This window comes from Panicum hallii, chromosome 9 (genome assembly GCF_002211085.1).
Source record: "Panicum hallii strain FIL2 chromosome 9, PHallii_v3.1, whole genome shotgun sequence".
Lineage (NCBI taxonomy): Eukaryota > Viridiplantae > Streptophyta > Magnoliopsida > Poales > Poaceae > Panicum > Panicum hallii.
In genome coordinates, this window is record NC_038050.1 from 23,236,280 (window position 1) to 23,258,522 (window position 22,243).

General features: G+C 44.8%; 1 protein-coding gene and 1 long non-coding RNA gene across 2 annotated transcripts; one reads left to right on the top strand and one right to left on the bottom strand.

Moving 5' to 3' along the window:
* Nucleotides 1–5,574: 5,574 nt before the first annotated feature.
* On the top strand, nucleotides 5,575–7,119 carry LOC112876757 (tryptamine hydroxycinnamoyltransferase 2-like). The gene is made up of 2 exons (XM_025940936.1): nucleotides 5,575–6,003; nucleotides 6,110–7,119. Exons 1-2 carry the CDS (start codon nucleotides 5,614–5,616, stop codon nucleotides 7,040–7,042), a joined length of 1,323 nt encoding a protein of 440 aa, XP_025796721.1. The 5' UTR covers nucleotides 5,575–5,613; the 3' UTR covers nucleotides 7,043–7,119.
* A 5,003-nt stretch (nucleotides 7,120–12,122) lies between these two features.
* Nucleotides 12,123–14,187, bottom strand: LOC112877655. Its single transcript, XR_003225531.1, has 4 exons — nucleotides 13,321–14,187; nucleotides 13,123–13,184; nucleotides 12,632–12,663; nucleotides 12,123–12,242 (listed from the first exon to the last, which is right to left on the bottom strand). It is a non-coding gene; the product is annotated as an uncharacterized LOC112877655 (long non-coding RNA).
* Between the last annotated feature and the right edge of the window lie 8,056 nt (nucleotides 14,188–22,243).

The window sequence follows — 22,243 nt, forward strand, 5'->3', positions numbered from 1 at the left end:
GGTCTGACAGTATCATTTTACCTAATCTTATACCGCTTTGCGCCGCAAACATGACAAACATCCAGTTTCGCATATTCATCGCTATAATAGAGGATACAGTCATTAGGACACGTGTGAATCTTTTGTACTTGCAATCCAAGATGGCAACAACCTTTTTTGCGTCGTATGTTATCAAGGGCAGTTTGTTACCCTCGGGAACCATGTTTTTACGATTCCCAGTAGCTCCGCAAATCCCTTATCGATAACACCATTTGCTGCCTTCCACTACAACAATTTTTGTGTGCTACCCAACTTTTTGTACCCCTGTTTGCATTCCGGATACAACGATATTTTGTGATCCTCCAACAGCTTCTCAAACTTCTTTGACTCCTTCACAGTTTCACTATCTTTCTATGCATCTAGCAACACCTAACCTAGTTCGTCACGTGGTTGCTCTTCTGTGGCATTTTTTTCATCCTTGTCCATTGGTTCATCATTAAAGGCACCCGCTTCATATAAGTGAGCGCTATCATCATCATCATCTTCTTCATCATCTTTCATCAGAACTCCAGGTTCACCGTGCTTGGTCCAAAGAGTATTATTATCAATGAAACCCCTTTTAATTAGGTGGACGTGTAGAGTGCTTCTTCTAGAGAATTCCTTATTATTTTTGCAAATGCAGCATGGACAACACATGGAACCTTTCGATGACCTGTGGGCCTCAGCCACATCGAGAAATGACTTTAGGCCAATAATCCACGCCATGGTGCACCGGTCGCCGTACATCCATTGTCGGTCCATCTGCAATCATATTTTTTCATTAAGGAACACTTTGGATGAGCAATTTAAGTCAATGGGATAGAGCTTCACAATTTTATTAAGGAACTATAATCAAAGATGCACATCTTCCTTAATATGATGAAACGTTATTCTATTACGAAGGAGCAAACTCTAAATAAATGCATTCTTTAGAATATGCTCATATTCTATGCATTCTTTAAAAATTAAATATTTACAACTATAGGGCATAAATAATTTGACACAAAAAATGCAACAAAATATTATCATAATGAAGTAGGAAATTACAATCTATCCAATAAAGTTTAGCTACACTACATGTATAAATATAAAATCTCTCCGTTATCCCCCATTATCCCACATTCTAAAAATCGCATAAAAAATAGCAAACTAGCCATAAATAAAGGTTGAAATGTAGGATGTGGCAATCTATCCAAAAATATCCTCTAATACATGTATAAAAACAAAATCTCTCCATTCTCCCTCATTCCAAAAATCATAAATTTCTCTAGCTACAAAGCATAACTACTAGCAAACTAACCATGAATGAAGAGAGGATGGAGTTTCTAACCTTTAGAACACTTGAATGGGTGAAATCTCCAAGAAAAATGAAGAAATCGGGAGCCCCTATGGTGGCTTGGATGAACAAGGGAGGATGAAGGAAGAAATGAGCTGCTCGAACTCGGGAAGGAAGAAGAGGTGGCCATTTTAATGTGTCTGGCTATTTAATACCGGCTGAACCTCCAGCATGTACTAGCTGAGGTAATTTAGTACCGGCTAGTGGCTTCAGCTGGTACTAAGGTGCATCTAGGCAATTTAGTACAGGTTGGAGCCACCAGCCGGTACTAAATTGCCTCCAGGGAGTGTAGCCGTTGCTGGTGGAGCTGTTTTAATATTGGTTGGGGTTCTTAACCGGTACTAAATGGCTCCCGGGGGCACTATTTTTTCAGATCGATACTAAATGCACGCATTAGTCATTACTAACGCTAGCAACGAATGCTCCGTTTTCTAGCAGTGAAAGCCCATCACTTTTTAATTTTCTAGAAGACTAAGTTTTAATTTCTTCTTCGCTCCCGTTTTATCCTTGCATTGTCTTTACGCAGCAGTTAACTATCACATCTCCCGTCTTCTTAGAAACTCAATGTCTAAATCGTTTAATGCCGCTGAAGTAACAAAGTCAAACCAAAGAACTTCCAAGGTGACGCTTTAAGAAGAAAATGACATCAAAGATGCCATTGCCGCCTCATCCGGCAAGCCAGAATTTTGAGTTTTCACCCGGAGATTCATGACAATTGCAGGAGACAGCACGATAACATCTTAGAGGGAGACCACCCCCAAAATGTCATCGTTGTCGACGCCGACATAATGTTGGGAAGGGCTTTCGCTTGGAACACCTGATCGGCAACACCACCGTCCTAGTAAGATGAAATGGTGATGTTGCTACCAGGGTTGACGGAAATGGCAGCCACGCAGTTTCCAACAAGAAGAACACCGCATCGGGAAGGAGTGGGAGCGTAGTGAGGAAGATGCCGCACACGTGACGCATCTGTTTCCCTCTCCCACACAGCCACCAGCTCCGTATCACCACAAGCCACCAAATGCCCGTGTAGCGCCAAGCGTGCAGCCACATACCTCAACCAGGCCAGCATTGGTGCCCCGACGCCATAGTGGCCCACACACCGACCACCGACCCAAGGTCTAGCTGCAGCACCAACATCTGCAGCATCCAGAGGCGAGCTGCAGGCAGCTAGATCTGGCCGCGGGGCATCCGTATTTGCCGCTCGAACGCCGTCACGAAGAAGCTCGATCATGCCACCCCACCGCTGCCTTCCTCGGGCCCTCTGGACTTCTAGCAACATGCTCGGGCGGCGGCAAGGGCGAGACGACAAGGATGAGGCTGTCTGCGGCTGGCATCTAGGATTTCCGCTTGAGTCGCCCTAAAGGGTGACGCCTTTCATATATTCTATTCTAAGATAGTGTTTGGTTTGTTAGAGAACGGGTGCCTCCCTTTACACCATGATCCGTTCCCGTTAGATTTTGTTTGGTATGGATGCGTTGCATCAGATATCATGGTAACTGGTAAAAGGATTACAGTTCAATACAAAATTAGTTACCTGTAAAAAGGGATGTATCAGATCCTTTTATAGACCCTTTCTAGGCACGTGATTTTCTCACATCCAAATAAAGTTTGTATTTTCTTACTATTGAATTGCATACACCAACCAATTCATTCCAAAAGCTTAAGTTGATAGAAAAGGAAGGACAAATACTCCAACACTCCCCCCTCACAAGTTAGGCCTCAAACATGGAAATAGGAGTCAGCTGTAATATTATTTTATAAAATAGGCTCCTTACTCCAGGCTCTAGTGTATAAAGTGAACATACATATAAATTGTTATACATCCAGATATTTTCTGACCCTTGGCACCTCAGTAATGAAAGACAATAGCAAGGCCTACGGTTTCTTCAAAAAAAGAGCAAGGCGTATCGCCAGTAAGGGCATCCCTAACCCTCTATGTAGGATGGTTTCCATAGCATTAATTATACCGCCACATAGGACTTTTAGCTTATGTGGCACCATAATAAATGAGAGAGAGAGTGGCGAGAGGAAGAACTAGGTTTTATGCAAGACCCAGTGTCAACATGTAAACCAATACGCTAGACACTATAAGTTGTGCATTGGGAGTGAGGTAGTATCTTCATAATAAATGGAGAATAAATATGATAGGTGGAGAAAAGAGAGTGAGTTTAATAGGTATCAACACCAAGATATCATGTGTTTTAGAGTGTAGTTTCTAGAGATGGTGTCTTTATAATATGGAAACATAGACACTTAACCATATACACTATAGGTTGGGATTGCACTAACGCATTTGCATCGGGTCCAACTAGGTTTCAAGCAAGTTCTGTCACTTTGTGTGGTCATCATTGAGGAATGGTAAAATGTTCCTCAGTACAAATAATAATGACCGGCAACATCAAAGCGCATCACTTTTTAATTATTAAAAGATGCCAGGATGTAGCGTTTCGGAAAAAAAATCAGGATGTAGCATTATCCTTCACTTTCGACTACCTTACAATATTTTCCGCTTGCGGCTCTTCATTGAAAATTGACATAAGTCCTTATACATAATACATATGCCAACCGTACCCCATCCATCTTACTCCTCCTCCCCTCAATCCCTCCTCCTCTTTGCCAACGAGGCACAGTGTCCGCCGCCGCCTCCTTCTTCGTGAGCACACAACTATGGGCGGAGACAACTCATTAGCGATCACAACCGCATGAGGGCCGCCTACTCCCTCAAGCCCTTTGGAACCATCCTCCTCCACCGAGCACGCACAACGTCACCGCCGCCACCACCCACCCAAGCACCCCACAATCCCCCAACCCACTCCCAGCCCCTCGCTGATACAAGCGCATGACTACAACCACCTCTCCCGTGACCTCATGGTTCCACCCTCCGTCTCCCACTGAGCAAGAGCATGTGGGTGTTGCCCTCCTCGCCCAAGCACACTCTCCATGAGGCGTAAATTCTCTAAGGCGTAATGAACAGATTGTCAAATGAAAACATTTCCATGAGCTAATGAACAGATTATATAGTATACATTATTAATGATTTAGATCACTTAGGCGTAAATTCTCATCCCATATGTGACCTTTGTGGTAGAAGCTAGCATTATCATTCTAGACATGATCAATACGATTTTCATTATCATCATGCTTATGATCATGTCTGGATAGATAGCTACATTGGCAAATAAAAAGTTAAACTATATAAATTTAAAGTATGAACCTGTCTGAGTTGTGCATAAGTGTTTTTTACTTTTTAGTGTTGTCTTCAGCCTTCTAATTCGATGTGTGCAGCTCAGATAAGATTTAGTTTTGTACTAGCTAAGCATTCAAGTGTTATTGAGCATTCTAAACACCCTAATTTTCTGTTACACAACCACTACATAGAAATTATACCAACTTATGGCTTTAATGTATTTCCAGTATGAACTAACTTGTAGCACTGATGAACAAAAATCTAGCCTAGCTCAGTTGGTTGGGTTCTTTGTGGTGGAACCGCAGCACACATGATCACATTTTTCTAAATTTTATTCTAATATTTAATAGCGCTATTCTTTTGGTGGTAGCAGACATGTCAGTTGACTATGTATTTATTGGAGTAAGTGTGTATGCATGCACATACATGAGCATATGAGTCTGTACTTTATTTCGAAAAAATATTTAATGCCTTAAAACCACATGACTTTTTCTTACGTGGAAATTTTTGTTACCTTAAAATAAGCCCCATCTGGATCCACCAACAAATCAATTAGCTCGTTAGCTGGAACTAGTTGGGTTGAACCAGCTAATTAGATAATTACTATTAACTAGTCTAGAAAGGTTTTAGAGCTAATTGGATAATTTTTATTTAGCTAGTTTAGAAGGATTTTAGCTGTGGATTAGCTGGTCCTGTTTGGATCCACGTTGCTAAAATTAGCTAATATTAATTATATTAGCCGGTGGATCCAAAGTCTCTTAGAATATCCATGTAATCTAATGGACAATGACTCATGTGTTGGTTGGGAACAATATATAAACGCCCGAGTGGTGTGTGGCTTTTCTGCGTTTATCTAACGTTTGCTGACATCTCGCTGAAACTGAAACCATCATACTGCAATGTTATTCACTGTTGCCATCTTCTTGGACTCCTTCTGCCGGGATGGATAGGGTATTCCTGCTCCGGCGGTACGGCCGTGTTATTTATACACAAGCATGCTCTAACCCACCGAGCCAAAGCAAGCTAAGAGGGAACAACTCTAATTCCGGATACATTAGTGCGAAAGCTAATGGCGGTGACCGTGGAGATCACACGGCGCGCCGTGCTGAGTCCCCGGCCAAGCTGCGACGACCATGCCGGCAGCCGGACAATCCCGCTCACCATTTTCGACCGCGCCGCCACCGACGGCTACGTCCCTGCGGTCTTCGCGTGGACCGCGCAGGCCGCGCCGACCAACGCCACTCTCGTGGACGGCCTCCTCGCGACCGTCGCAAGGTTCCCGCACCTCGCCGGTCGGTTGGGCGTCGATGACCGCGGCAGGCGGTGCTTCCACCTCAACGACGCCGGTGTGCGTGTCATCGAAGCCGCTGCAGCGGCGGACCTCGCGGATGCCCTTGCGCACGGCGTGTCGGGCCACATCGATCAGCTGTATCCCCAGGCGGACAAGGTGCCCGTGCACGTGAGTACAAAATTTCACCAATTTGTGGTATTAATTACAAGTGAGACTGAGGTTCCTTCCCTTTGCAATATTAGTATGCTGTGAATTTCTTGGTATTTCTGTGCAGGAACGTGCCGACGAGCCGCTCCTCCAGGTGCAGCTCACGCGGTACAGGTGCGGCGGACTGGTGATCGGCACCGCGTGCCAGCACCTCGTCGCCGACGGGCAGTCCATGAGCTTCTTCTACGCGGCGTGGGCGACTGCCGTAAGCACCGGCTTGGCCGTCCTCCCGTCGCCCTTCATTGACCGCACGGCGGCGGTTGTCCTCCGCAACCCACCAGCGCCGGCCTTCGACCACCGAAACATCGAGTTCAAGGGCGAGCACAGCCCGAGGCGCTCCTACCCTGTCGTCCCCCTGGACAGGATCAAGAACATCACAATGCACTTCCCCGAGGAGTTCGTGGCAAGGCTGAAGGCCCGCGTTGCCGCGCGGTGCAGCGTGTTCCAGTGCCTCCTGGCGCACGCTTGGAAGAAGGTCACGGCGGCGCGGAACCTGTCGCCGGAAGAGCTCACGCAGGTGAGGGTCGCCGTGAACTGCCGGAGCAGGGCCAAGCCTTCCGTGCCCATGGACTTCTTCGGCAACATGGTTCTCTGGGCGTTCCCGAGGATGCGCGCCGGGGAGCTCCTGTCCTCGAACTACGCCGCCGTGGTCGGCGTCATCCGCGACGCCGTGGCGCGCGTTGACGCGGAGTATATCCAGTCGTTCGTCGACTTCGGCGAAGCGTTGGAGCGCAGCGGGGAACAGCTGACCCCGACGGCAGCGGTTGTGGGCACGGCGTTCTCCCCGGACCTGGAGGTGGACAGCTGGCTGGGGTTTCGATTCCATGATCTAGACTTTGGCGGCGGGCCGCCATGCGCGTTCCTGCCGCCGGTCGTGCCTATCGAGGGGCTCATGTTCTTCGTGCGGTCATGCACGGCCAAGCCTGGCGTCGACCTCTTGGCAGCGATCCACGACGAGCACGTAGATGCATTCAAGCAGATCTGCTACTCTTTAGACTGATCGGGAACACCTACAACTATGCGTCTATGTGTGCATGTACGTCTTGGAATTAAGATTTCTAAAGTGGTTTGGTTGTATCCGCCTGTGTTAGTGCTGCAGGTACGTGTGATCTTTATATTTATAAAGTTGGTTTGTTAGGGCATATAAATTGTCATATTGTTTGGACATCCCTGCTTGTGGCAATGTGGTGTATGTTGACGTTGTATTCCATTGTAATTTATTGAATATGCATGTGACAGTCTTTCCTCCAAAATATCAACCCGTGCTGAGAGTAAGTATCAAAAGTTCATGGATAAATTTAGTACCCACGCAGGCCACAACTAATCCACATTGCTCATTATAAAAAAATCACATTGCTTATCTTTGCTCTCTCATCTGTTCATTTTTCTAACATGATGGTCATATAGATAATCTGCTGCCTTTATTTTGTTGATGTGACTACTAGAATCGTAAGAACGGTAAGAACCGTAGATGGTTATTAATCAGTCGGCCATTAACCTACACCGTCGGCAAAGATAATAGCCGAGCGTGTACCATCAGCAAATTCCAGTCGGGAACTCTTGGTCAGGCATTCCCCCTTTTGCCAGGGGCGGTTGGTGATTGAATGACCAACCGTAAATTACCAACGGTTGACAGTCAGTAATTAGTTGGTCAACACGTTGTTTCAATGTGGGCCTGAAATGAATTGTCAAGGGAATTCTGGTCGGGGACATTATTCTTGATGGTTTGTTTAGCTTGTTGGGAAATGTTTTACCAATGGTGCGTATGCTATTGACTGTAAGGGATTAAACACAGTTGGCCATACATATATGTGAGGATTTTTGACCATTGGCTATAATAATATGTGATTGTGTGATGGGACAGTCACGATTCAGATATGCTACGGTTTCATTACACCATTAGGGATTCGACGGTACAACATTTTAATCATGTCCTATTGCGATGTCTGTGATTGTTTAACACACACTCAAAACTGAAGTGACAAAATGCTAAATAGTGTCAATATTGCATAGTTCATCCAAATTCAACGAATAGAAAAGAAATGTGCAGACATTCCAAAGGTGACAAAGAACATCGTTCAGAATAGTACTAATATCCAAATGAAATTCTTGACTAAGATACTATTATTTGTGCATAAGATAAACTGCGTGCAATATCATCATCCCACTCCAATGTGCAGCAGCATAAGCAAAAGACGTGTGTGTCCTCTCATCCCCAAAGGTCATACTCCACGTCACCTCCATGCCCAAAGTTTCCACCGCCATTGTCATAATCATCGTCTTCTATGGCTATAGTATCCATTATCATAATCTTCATCGTCATAGTCCCTTCCACAAGTTATATCCTGTATAGATTATAAGATATATTTGTAAGGATGTAAATCATGTACCCATGCAGTAATAAAAAAAACAGAAGAAGAAAGTAAAGCTAGAGGAACCACCATTCTTTCATTATAGTTGTACTATGCATAACTTGGCTGATTAGATAACAGCTGATTTAATAGTACGTGCTGGTATATGCATGATGACACCAAGAAAGGCATGCTGGTCATTTTGGTTGCTACTATGTGGCAAAAGGTAAAAAGGTTACCACTAGATTTTGGCTTGAAGTAGAGAAGAGGGAAAATGTGGTCTGTATTCTCATGATGGCAAAAGTAAAAATTTCTGTGCTCTCGGGGAAGTGATTGAGATTCATGTGCATGAATAAGTAGACAGCTAATGCATACATTATGTACAAAAGATCAAAGTAAATGAGTCTTGAAACATGGGGCATAATCAGGAATCACTATGTGAAACAACCGTTATTGGTAACAGGCATAGATCGGCATTGGTAACGGGCATAGCGTCCGTTACCGATGTTGGTTTACAGTAACGGCAAACGCCAATTACCAATAACACCAAAAATGTAACGGGCCTTAATGATACCCGTTACCAATAACAGAATATTGGTAACGGGTCTCAATGACGCCTGTTACCAATATCAGTCATGGGTAACTGGACTTAATGAAGCCCGTTACCAATAGAATATTGGTCACGGGCCTCTATGTTGCCCGTTACCTATATGGGGTTAAAAAACAAAAAAAAGAAATATTATATTTCACATCTGTCTAGGTAGTTGGAACGTAGGGTCTCTAACAGGTAAGTTAAGAGAACTAGTCGATGTAGCAATTAGAAGGCGTGTAAATATTCTATGCGTGCAGGAGACTAAATAGAAGGGCCAGAAGGCGAAGGAGGTGGAGGGTTCTGGCTTCAAGCTTTGGTACACGGGGACAACTTCGGGTAGGAATGGTGTAGACATCTTGATCGATAAGAGCCTTAAGGATGGAGTTGTAGATGTTAGGAGGCAAGGCGACCGGATTATCCTAGTGCGGTTGGTCATTGGAGATTTGGTTCTGAATGTGATCAGTGCCTATGCCCCTCAGGTAGGTCTTAGTGAGAGCTCCAAGAGTCAGTTTTGGGAAGACCTTGATAGCATGGTTAGTGCCGTGCCTATCAGTGAGAAGCTCTTCATAGGAGGAGACCTCAATGGCCATGTGGGTGCGACTAATGTAGGATATGAGCGATTACACGGGGGTTTCGGGTATGGTAGTAGAAACGAGGAGGGGGGAGGATGTTTTGAATTTTGCGTTGGCCTACGACCTACTGTTAGCGAATACCCTCTTTAGAAAGAGGGAGTCCCATCTAGTGACCTTCCATAGTGGACAATACTCGAGCCAAATCGACTTTATCCTTGCTAGGAGAGAGGATAGACGTGCCTGACTAGATTGTAAGGTGATACCTGGGGAGTGTGTTGTCCCCCAACACAAGCTTGTGGTGGCGGATTTTCATTTTCGGGTACGTGCCCACCGGGACAAACGTGCCAAGATTGCGAGAACGAAGTGGTGGAAGCTTAGAGGGGAAGAGGCACAAACGTTTAAGGAGAGGATGCTAGGCGAGGGGCCTTGGGAAGAAGGAGCAGATGTAGATGATATGTGGCTAAAGATGGCGACATGTATTCAGAAGGTGGCCTCAGAAGTGTTTGGTGTGAGTAGGGGAGGCAAGCAGGAAGTGAAAAAGACTTGGTGGTGGAATGACGAGGTGCAAAGGGCTATTAAGGAGAAGAAGGAGTGTTTCAAACGCCTTCACCTCGACAAGAGCGCAACCAACATCGAGGGCTATAGATTAGCGAAGAGGTCTGCAAAGTGAGCTGTAAGTGTAGCGAAAGGTCAGGCTTTTGATGATCTTTATCAACGGCTAGGTACGAAGGAAGGAGAGAAAGACATTTATAGGATCGCTAGGACCTGCGAGAGGAAGACAAGGGACATAAACCAAATCAAATGCATCAAGGATGGGACAGATCGACTTCTGGTGAAGGATGAGGAGATCAAGGACAGATGGCGAGAATACTTCGACAAGTTGTTTAATAGGGAAAATGAGGGTCCTACCTTCGAGTTGGATGAGTCATTTGATGATACCAACAGACGCTTTGTGAGGAGGATTCAGGAGGCAGAGATCGGGGAGGCTTTGAAGAGGATGAAGGGAGGTAAAGCGATGGGTCCTGATGGCATCCACATTGAGGTGTGGAGATGCCTGGGCGAGAGGACGGTAGTATGGTTAACTAAACTTTTTAACCTAATTTTCCGGTCAAACAAGATGCCGAAGGAATGGAGGAGAAGTATATTAGTACCGATCTTCAAGAACAAGGGAGATGTTCAAAGTTGTACTAACTACCAGGGGGATTAAGCTGATGAGCCATACGATGAAGCTTTGGAAGAGGGTTATCAAGCATCGCCTAAGAAGATTGACAAGGGTGACCCAAAACCAGTTTGGGTTCATGCCTGAGAGGTCGACCATGGAGACGATTTTCTTAGTACGACAGTTGATGGGGAGATATAGAGAGGAGAAGAAGGACTTACACATGATCTTTATTGACCTAGAGAAGGCGTATGACAAAGTACCGAGAGACGTCATGTGATGGGCCTTGGAAAAACACAAAGTCCCAACTAAGTATATTACCCTCATCAAGGATATGTACAAGGATACGATGGTTTATGTTCGAACATGTGATGGCGATACCAGTGACTTTACAATTAAAATAGGACTACATCAGGGGTCAGCATTGAGCCCTTATCTATTTGCTTTGGTGATGGATGAGGTCACAAGGGATATACATGGTGATATCCCTTGGTGTATGCTCTTTGCTGATGATATGGTGCTAGTTGACGAGAGTAGGGCAGTGGTTAATATGAAGTTAGAGTTGTGGAGACACACGTTAGAGTCGAGGGGGTTCAGACTGAGTAGGACCAAGACGGAGTATATGATGTGCGACTTTAGCCCGACTAGGCATGAGGATGAGGACATTAGCCTCGAAGGTCAAGTGGTGGCCAAGAAGGATACTTTTCGGTATCTAGGATCAATGCTTCAGAAAGATGGAGACATTGATGAAGATGTTAGGCATAGAATTTCAGCCGGTTGGTTGAAGTGACGTCAGGCTTCTAGCGTCCTCTGTGACAAAAAGGTGCCACAAAGGCTAAAAGGTAAGTTTTATAGGACGGCGATTCGTCCGGCGATGCTATATGATGCTGAATGTTGGCCTACAAAAAGGCGACATGTCCAGCAACTGAGTGTAGCAAAGATGCGTATGCTGCGTTGGTTCTGCGGGCATACAAGAAGGGATAGAGTCCGGAACGAAGAGATTCAAGATAGGATCGGGGTGGCACCTATCGAGGAAAAATTGATTCCACATCGGTTGAGATGGTTTGGACATGTACAACGGAGACCTCCCGAGACGCTGATGCGTAGTGAAATTTTAAAGCGGGGCGATAATGTAAAGAGAGGTAGATGTAGACCTAGACTAACTTGGGACGAGACGGTTAAGAGAGACCTTAAAGAGTGGAATATCGCTAAGGAATTAGCTATGGATAGGAGCGCTTGGATATTAGCAATTAACGCACATGAACCGTGACCTTTGTTACTTTTTATTTAACCTCTAACTCTTCCTTTGGCTTGTGCCCTTTTTATGTTTCTTATTCTTATTTTCTGTGGGTTTCATCTCTAGCTTACCCCAACTTACCTGGGACAAAAGGCTAAGTTGTTGTTGTACATGTTCTTTATTACGCATCTGTCCACCTTAGAAAAATAAATATTACACAAAGAAAATAAAATTTCCTAACTAATCTAGTAGCATCAAACACCGATGTATCTCTGTCAGTCCCATTTATCTGTCATACAGTGAAAAAAGGATCAAAATATGTGTGAGTTCGTCTTAGTATAAAAAAGATGATGCAATTAGATCTCTCATATCTAATGATCTAAACTATATTCAGAGATAACATGCATGGCATGAAGAACAGGCAATGGAAAGTGGCAACAGCATGGTAGATATTCACAAACAAGGAAATTGAGCTTTGAACACTACAATGATATGATTGCTTCCATTTGATTCTTTTTTTACTTCTGCAGTTGACTTCTGAAGCCATCTTAGCAATAACAAAGAACACATGGCATTTGAACTAATTCTAGCACTACAATTTTAAGTCAAAAGAAGAGATTTCTAGTAAACTGATGGTATGGCAAAGAAGCAAATCATGAGATGGGTAGAAAGGCTTACCATAAAGAGAAAATATGATGAATATTAGCTCCCTGTGAACAAATCAAAATGAATTGTGGTCAGATCCTACAAAATGAGTTAGCTTTCACTTAGCTCATTGCATTGCAAACATAAACTGCTACAGTATCGAAAAGTAATTGGGAGACGTCATATTGTTGTTGTAACAAACAAATTTGTTAAAGTGGAGCTGAGGAAAATTACTAATGGAGGGACAAAGAAATGCATAGGTGAAAAAAAGGAGCTGCTAGGCATGGGAACAGATCATGTATCTGGATTAACTAATTTTCCTCTGTGAAATTTGCATAGCACAAGCAATTGGCAGTTAGATACACTTGCTAGCTACATTGCAATGCTTGTCGAATGTATAATTTGTGAGAAAGTATAATCTAGCTAATGAATTCACAAAGTCAATTTTCAGTTTGTTTCCTTCCTCTGGCCTTAGCTTTACACATCAGAAACAGGCACATGACTACATGGATCTTGCACCATACCTGATGGCTTTACTGCACTCTACTTATCTGCTAGACACCTGGATCAGCAGAGGACTCCAACCCTGCACGTACGCAGTTTCAGGAATCACAAGAATTCCATGAACCAGGAAATCGAAGATTGAAAGCGCCGAGCATACATCAGAGCAATAGGGATTTGGGAGATGGGAAATGGAGGAGGAGGTACGCTGGTTTAATTACCGTCAGAGGACGAGCTCACTCCTCGTAATTCAGTGGAGCTTCGAGCGGACAGCCATGGCAGGGACGGGACTCGGTGGACGGACAGCCGCGGCAGGGACGAGAGTCGGCGGGCGGACGGCTGCAGCAGGGAATGGATTCGGCGGGCGCCGGGAGGACGGGCGCCGCGGCAGGGACGGGATCTGGCGGCCGAAAGATAGGGGGCCGCGCGGCTGGACGGCGGGCGGGGGCTCCTCATGTGCGCCGCCTCCCTCACCGGCGCTTGGCCATTCCGTCCCATGGACGGGACGGCGGGGGACGCTGCCGCCGGTCGAGGAGCCCTCACTGTGCCGTCTCCGCCCTCGCCGGAAATCGGCTGCTCCCGTGGACGGGGGGCTGCCACTGCCGCCGTGTGCGGCTCTCCGAGCCCCTTTGGCAGGGGTTTTTGAGGGCCTCCAGAACCGGCTTTTAACTCACAAACGGTGTTTTTTTTAACAGCTCCAACCTCGGAGCCCCTAAAATCCCGCTCATTGGAGCGGATTGGGTGAGATAGAGATAGAAATTATTCTCGCGAGTAGGGAAAGGGATAAGGTTGGAGACTTGGAGAGCTGAGAGGGCGCTGCGGACGTGAGTGGCAAGAGAGAAAAATTGCAGTGAATGAAATTTTCAGGTCCCTGAATCCTGTAGAGATCTCCAGCAATAGGGAAAGTCCCTACTTAAGGCTCCTATTTTCTTGATCAGTGGCTGTTCCAACTTTTTGGGGTTTTGAATTTTGCTCTCGACTTGAACAATAGCTCCTACTTTGCGGCCTCTATTTTCATAATAATTGTAGGACCTACCTGACAAAGGCTATATCCTTTTCCCCTTTTATTTTCTTCTTTTTATTTCACCATTTGGCTTCCTCTTTTTTTCTCTCTCTCCCGCATTGCTCTTTCTCCACCGCACCAACGCAGTGCTCAATACTGCCGCTGAGGCCCCTCCGCCGGCAAAAGTAGATTAGATCGCTCGCTGCCTCGCTCCTCCCCACTCCGTGCCATGGCTCAGACTCCCCCCTCTTTCGACCTTGCTCACGTGCTGCATATCCGAAGGCTGCTTCGGGCGGTCGGAGGGGAGAAGGACGGCCCGAGCTCCCCACCATGCTAGAGCTCAGGGCGGCGGCGGGCTGTGGGTAGCCTGAGCTCTAGCTCCCGCACGGCGGCCCGCGTGGCGGCGCGAGGAGCAGGTGTGGTACTGCCGGCCCGGCCCGCGGTAGCGGTGCGGAGGAGCAGGGACGGCGCTGCCGGCCCCGACCCGCTCCTTCTCCCTCGCCCCGGCTCTGCATCCGTCGCAGAAGATTGAGAGGAAAGTGTCAAGCTTGCTGCCAAGTTGCCCGGTGAGCTTGCGGCCTGAGCTCGAACCAGGGGCGGCGGATCCCGGGCTCGGCACGACGGATCTTGAGCTCGAGGCCACGACGGTTCCAGGCGGCGGCACACGAGCTCCCCCGGCTGCCGGCGGATTTGGCTCGGCAACACTGGTTTGGTCGCGGGTTGGTCCGGCGGCGGCGCTGGTCCGGTGGCGAATTCGGCTCGCCGGCGTTGGTCCGGTGGGGGCGGATTTCGGGGCAGCGCTCAGGCTGCGGTACGGCCGAGTAGGGGTCTCCCCAAGGACCCGTGGGAGATAGGACGGGGAGGGGGGATTTAGGTGCAAGATAGGACGGGGAGGGGGGATTTGGGTGCCTTCCTACTGTAGGAACTTGAGCAGGGACCTGCTGGAGTGATTTTTTTTTCTCTCGGTCCCTACTATTTGAGCAGGGGTTGTTTGAGCGGGGGTTGAGGTAGAGATCTTGCTGGAGATGCTATTACAAGTAACGAACCATGTTAAGACCCGTTACCGCTCAGCAGCAGTAACGGGCAGCAACCAATGTCCGTTACCTTTTAACTCCAAAGGTAACGTACCTTAGGGCCTGTTTGGATCCAATGGAAAGAGAAACAGAAAGTGTAAAAATTTTGCTCTTTTGCACTTTTTTTGCATTTTTGGATCCAAACATCCCAAAGTGCAAAAGGGCAAATGCTACCGTAATTTTGCTAATTATGGATTAATTAGTCTTAATAGATTCGTCTCGTCATTTAGTCCTCATCTATGTAATTAGTTTTTTAATTAAACTATATTTAATACTTCTAATTAGCGTCCAAACATTTTACCATTTGTCCTTTTGCCATTTGCCCTTGGATCCAAACAGACCCTTACTGTGTCCGAGGTTTGGTCCCTCCCTCAAGGCCTTATTAGTAACGGGCATTAATGAAGCCCGTTATCTCTGTACAATTTAATAACGGACCATAAATACCCGTTACCAATGATGTGTGACCAGAGACGTGTTTTCACGTAGTGAACTAAAATTTATTGCTCTAATTACATTACTAATAACCAAATGTCTAATTGTGTGCACTGCTCTATGTTCTGCCTAACAAAAGGGTTCAGAAAACGTGAGGCATATGATAGCAAAACAATACTAACAGTACGTCAGTGCTAAAATTACAAGTTGAGGATAGAGATATGATTAGCATATCCTATCCATTAATCAGTCCTTATTACTTTCTAGAATTGTATGGAATAGCTCTAGCATGGTATGAGATAGCTAGTTACCAGACTCCTAGTTCAAGGTCTTGGGAGCCTGTGCATCACAACGGATTTGGTTCAACTTATGTTTTTAGCCCAAAGAGATAGAAAGGTGTATACTTAATTTCTATATGTGAAAGCAGATAAGTTTACAAATAAACTTATCAAGTCAGCTGCAGTTTCCTGAGCTAATGCGTCATAGTACAGTCCTCTAGTAGCCAATGCCTGCCACCAGTTCAAGCCCAGCAACATGTATTTCTATTTGCACGTATGGTTAGAACAGCAATTCACATTACTGGCACAACACGCTGAATTTCGCGAATACCATTATTTTCCTTCCGCAGCTTCTCATTTTCCCTTTCAATTAATTTCTCTCTATTAGAATAGTGTGGATGTGCCCCTCTCATTGTACATCCATCTACGATCCTCTACATGGCACTTCACCTAAGATCACATTGCACGTTTTAGGGGAAAATTCAGATTCTTTTGATTGAAAATAAAACAAACACCTCTCTACTCTATTTTCTTCAGTGATGTATGATAAGGCTAACATGACTGCACTTTTACTCAGACCACACGTGATTGTTCAGAAAAATTATAGGTGGGATATAAATTCCAAACCAAATCATGATCTGCAATCAAGAAAAGACAGTATCATAACTGTGACACCCTTTGTATCTAAAAGACTAAACAAAGATCCATAACATAAAATCAGGCATAAAAGAGCAATAAAAGTATACAAAAACCTATCAAAATCTACCTTTCAAGCAAATGTATATGTGTATATGTATATATGCATATACATGTGAACCCTTGCAAACAAATCCTTGTAACTTTCAAAGTTGATCACAAATGACTCTAAAAATTTAATGGCTAATCTTTCATAACAAGAGCAACAAAAGTCTAGTTGAACTCAAGGGCTAAAAGTGCAAAAATTCACATGAAATGACATGTCATTTAAATACTAGTTTTTAAAAATTTAAAATAACTCTTTATACATTGCTCAAATGAAAATAGTCATAAAATAGAAAATGTATATCTTGAAAAGTTGAACAAAAATGGTATTCAAATGTTTTTATTTGACCTTGCGAAGAATGAGTTTTAGCTCTCTTTTCACCCATACCCCTGCTGTTTTTGCTGTTTGCGCTTAAATCCCTCACCTTCTCCCTCCTCTCTCCTCCATCCGCCCTGTCCCATCGCCAGCAGGCCAGCTGGTCGATGCACCCCGGTGCAACTAAGCTCGCCCGGCCATGTGGACTCGCCATCACATTGGAGATCCCTCGCTGGCCCACAAAATCCCGCTCTCCCCCTTAGGAAGCCTCCACGCGGCGACATTTTCCTGCCGCAATTGCTGCTCGCGCCACGTCGAGCCTCGCCGGCAACAGCGAGGCAGCCACGCCCCCGGTTTTGGAACCCCTGGTCGCACCTTCCCCAGTAGCTCATGCCCAAGCCGCCATCCTCCCTCTCGCGCCTATAAAAACCCTACCCGAGGCCCTAGAGCTAGCCGCCCCCAACCCAACTTCAGTGAGTCACCATATGCGTGTGGACGCGCCACTCCACCCCCACATTTCCCAAACCAACCCTCCCCTCACCTCCTCCACCTCACACAGAAGCTGCACGATCGATCCCCGTGCCCTCTTCCTCACCGGAGCGCCACCACCACCACCCGCACCACCCGCCAGCTCTGTGCCACCGCCGGCGAGCCGCCTCGGTCCACCACTTCCCCACCCAAGACCATAAATAGGTGCGGTTTGGTCCCCTCTTGCTTCTCTCACCCTCGCCCCTCGCCGCCGGCGATCCTAGTCGCCGGAATTTGGCCGGCCGTCGTCGTTTCCCTGCACAAAGGACCCTTTTGGTTCGATTTCAATATTTCCAAGAAAATTTCTGTAAAATCTCAGGGACACATTTGTAAACCAGAAACTAGAACTTTGAAAACCAATCTATGAACCTTGAAAATGCAAAACAATTCATAGAAAAATTATAAAACTACAAACTAAAATGTTCTGGACTCTTTAAATTAAGATCTACAACTTTGTAAAAGGATCTTGGACTGTTTTCATATAATTTTAGCTGTAGATTTAAATCAAGTTTAAATATCTTTAATTTGTTTCAAGAGTTTCAGAAAAGAACTGCTCATGACTTTTGGATGGTAGCTTCTGTACTAAGAGTATAGTCTTTCATACAAATTTTGTGCACTAAATCCAATCACAACTAGATGTTTTGAGTACCTTTTGTTATATGATAGATCCAGTTAAACTAGAATTTTAGCCTCTGATTCTTGCATAGGAAAAATCTACAAAATTTACATTAGCCTACTCATGCAAGTAAGTTTGGTCAGTAAAATGTTGAGCACTAGTTCTTCCATGGCTTGTACCGTACAAATAGATGTTGATCCTAGCAGTAGCTGTTTAATGTATTTTTCATGATTAACCTACTGAATGAAAATAGCTAAAAAATTTCCAGTGAGTTTGTACTTAAGTAACGTGCTCTGCATAAAAATCTCAACCCCAGAAACTACCTCCACAAGTAGTTTTGTTTAATAAGCATGTTGAAAATGGCCGTTTACGACATGACAAAACCACTCGCTTACTTAATGAAGTTAGTTAATCCAGATAAGTACTCAATAAATGACTTCCCAAGGAAAAGAAAATGAAGTGCTCGACAACTTAACTTAAGTTTAGTTGAATGACTATTTTATAGTGAAATAGTTATTTATCTTGTACTATTAAAACCACTTATACATGTGCATTCATATAGAATCGACTACTCTCACCGACGGAACCTACAAGCTGGTGCCCGAGTCCAAGAGTGAGCAGTGCGAAGCTCAAGTTAATCTAACTGAAGTTGTAGAAGGTCCGAACCAAAGTTCGGAAGAACCCCCGACTAGTTTTGCCCAAGAAGGCAAGCCCCGGTGCATGATCCCAGTATTTTAATTGATGCAACTACTGTTCCTTTTTACCTATGCATTTAAGTTCATTAGAGTTGATTGGAACCCTAGCTGCATGATCCTAGGCACCTATATAATGAATACTAGAACTGGAAGTTCGAGTAGATGCTCTGCTAATAGGTTCGGTAAAAGTCGAGTCGTTTCCTGTCACTCGCGAGAATTATAGGAGTTGAATGATTTTACTACATAGTGCAACTCTAAGGTCAACAGGCGGGGCTGTGGTACGATGCTCATAGTTGAGGCCCTGTCTAAGTAGAGAAAAAGGCTAAGGCCATAGTGTGTGGTAGTGGTGGTTAAACATTTGAATGTACTAAGCACATGTCGAAAATATGGTACTCGATAAGCTTAAGTACCTGATTGGCCCGGCAAATGAACCATACTTTCACCCTACTTGAACGAAGTTCACATGAGTATACACATGCGAGTGTAGAGCGTGGCTCTATAGTCGGGGAGGGTGACCCTGATCCACAACCCGGAAAGGAAAGGGAAAAGTTACTTGGGGTGACACTTCGGTACTCCAGGCGTGTGTGTTAGGTTTGCCTTGCAAGGTTAAGAAATTCGATTTGAATCGTCCGTTTCTCGCGGTAATTGAGACTGTTTAATACTTCTGCCACATAGAGTAATAAGAGAAACATAGCTATGATAAAACTTGCTGGATGATTAATTGTTTTCCACCATATTTGGTTAGAGATAGATGCTCACTTAGAATGGTTAAATGAAATAGAATATTAAAAGCTAAAATGTGAAATTAAGGACTTACTCTTTGTTGCTTTTCAGGAAAAAAGAAAATCTAGAGCCCTAGAGCCATGCATGCTTAGGAGTCCGTTATTTATATACCAATAGCTGAGTATGTTTTGCTGAGTATTAGTATACTCAGCCTTGCTTGTGGCATTGTTTCCAAGTGCATCTTTTGAAGAAATGTAAGCTGGTTTGACTTGGCCTTATACCTTGCCACCTGGTTGGTCCGTATCACATCTCTATTGAACCCACTCTTCATGACCGTATCATCATGGCACAATTACATGATGAGGGTGTTAAGATCATCAAGCAGAAACTATCTCAAGGAGAGAAGTACAAATATTTCCATCAGGATCACAAAGGAATTTTATGATTTGAAAGTCGCATTGTCATTCTGAAAAATCACGAACTCCAAAAGCAAATTCTTGATGAAGCACATCTTTCCAAATTCTCTATTCATCCAGGCAGTAGAAAAATGTATCAGACCTTAAACAAATTTTTGGTGGACCAGGATGAAGAGAGAAATTGTCTAATATATTGCAGAGTGTGACACTTGGCAGTGAGTGAAAGCTAGCCACTTAAAAGTAGCTGGTACACTCCAACTTCTGCCAATAGCATCCTGGAAATGGGAAGACATCAGTATGGACTTCATTGTTGGTTTGCCCAATACATCTCAGAAACACGATTCTATATGGGTTATTATTGACAGGCTTACAAAGACTGCTCATTTTATTCCTGTACACACCACTTATAATGCCAAGAGATACGTTGAGATATATCTGGATCGTATTGTTTGTCTACATGGGGTACCAAAGACAATCATTTCTGATCATAGCACTCAGTTCGTAGCACGCTTTTGGGAACAATTGCAAGAATCTCTTGGTACTGAACTAATCCGAAGCTCAACTTATCATGCTCAGACTGACGGTCAAACCGAAAGAGTAAATCAAATTAGCGAAGACATGCTTAGAGCTTGTGTCATTCATTATGACAAGAGTTGGGACAAATGCTTATCTTTAGCAGAGTTCTCGTATAACAACAGCTATCAAGCAATCCTAAAAATGGCACCCTTCGAGGCATTGTATGGTCAAAGGTATCGAACTCCATTGAGTTGGTCACAAACTGGAGAGCGCAAAATTTTTGGACCAGACTTGGTAGTCGAGGCAGAAGAAAAAGTGAGAGTTATCCAAGAAAATCTTAAAGTAGCCCAATCTAGACAAAATAGCTATTTTGACAAGAGGAGAAAACCCTTGAAATTCGACGTTGGTGATCATGTCTACCTTTGGGTTTCACCAACCAAGGGTGTGCAATGATTTGGAGTAAAAAGAAAGTTAGCCCCTCGTTATGTTGGTCCGTATGAAATCATTGAAGAATGTGGACCTGTGGCCTATAGAGTACGACTTCCTTTGCATCTTGCAGCCATTCATGATATTTTTCATGTCTCTCAACTAAAGAAATGTGTCAGAGTTCCTACCAAAATTGTTGAATAACAAGAAATCATGGGGGAACCAGACCTCTCTTATATTGAGCAACCCATCAAAATCCGTGACCAAAAGGAAAGAAGTACCCAAAGGGTGGTGACTAAAATGTATAAAATTCAGACGACCATCACATTGAAGATGAAACCACATGGGAAACTAAAAGTCATCTCAATCAAAATTTTTCTGGTTTTCTTGGTTCCATCCAAGGTACACACTTTCCGCACCTAGTTTTTATCCGAATCTCGGGACGAGATTCTTTTTAAGGGGAGTTAGCTATGACACCCTAGGTGTCTAAAATGCTAAACAAAGATCCATAACATGAAATCAAGTATAAAAGAGCAAGAAAAGTATAAAACATCCTATCAAAATCTACCTTTCAAGCAAATGAATATGTGTAGCTGAATATATGCATATACATATGAACCTTTGCAAACAAACCCTTGTAACTTGCAAAGTTGATCACAAATGACTCTAAAATTTTAATGGCACATCTTTCATAATAAGAGCAACAAAAGTCTAGTTGAACTCAAGGGCTAAAAGTGCAAAAAATTCACATGAAATGACATGTCTTTTAAATACTTGTTTTAGGAAATTCAAAATAACTTTTTATACATTGCTCAAATGAACATAGTCATAAAAGAGAAAATTTATATCTTGAAAAGTTGAATAAAAATGGTATTCAAATGTGTTTGATTTGACCTTGGGAATAATGAGTTTTAGTTTCTTTTTCACCCAGACCCCCACTGTTTTTGTTTCTCGCGCATAAGTCCCATCATCTTCTCCCTCCTCTCTCCTCCCACTGCCCTATCCCATCGCCGGCAGGCCAGCTGGCCGGCGCAAACCGGCGCAGCTGAGGCCGCCTGGCCAAGTGGGCGCTGCTGGCGCCACGACGGGCCCCTCCATGCGGCAGCATTCTTCTACTGCGGGCGCTGCTGGTGCCACGACGGGCCCCTCCAGTGACAGCAAGGTAGCTGCACCCCCGGTTTTGCCCCCTGGTTGGGCCTTCCCCTACGGCTCGTGCCCAGGCCACCATCCTCCCTCTCGCGCCTATAAAAGCCCCACCAGAGGCCCCTAAGCTTGCCGCCCCAACACCAACTCTGGTGAGTCAGCATCCACACGTGGACGCACCACTCCACCCCCACATTGCCCAAACCAACCCTCCCACCACCTTCTCCGCCTCACCCCA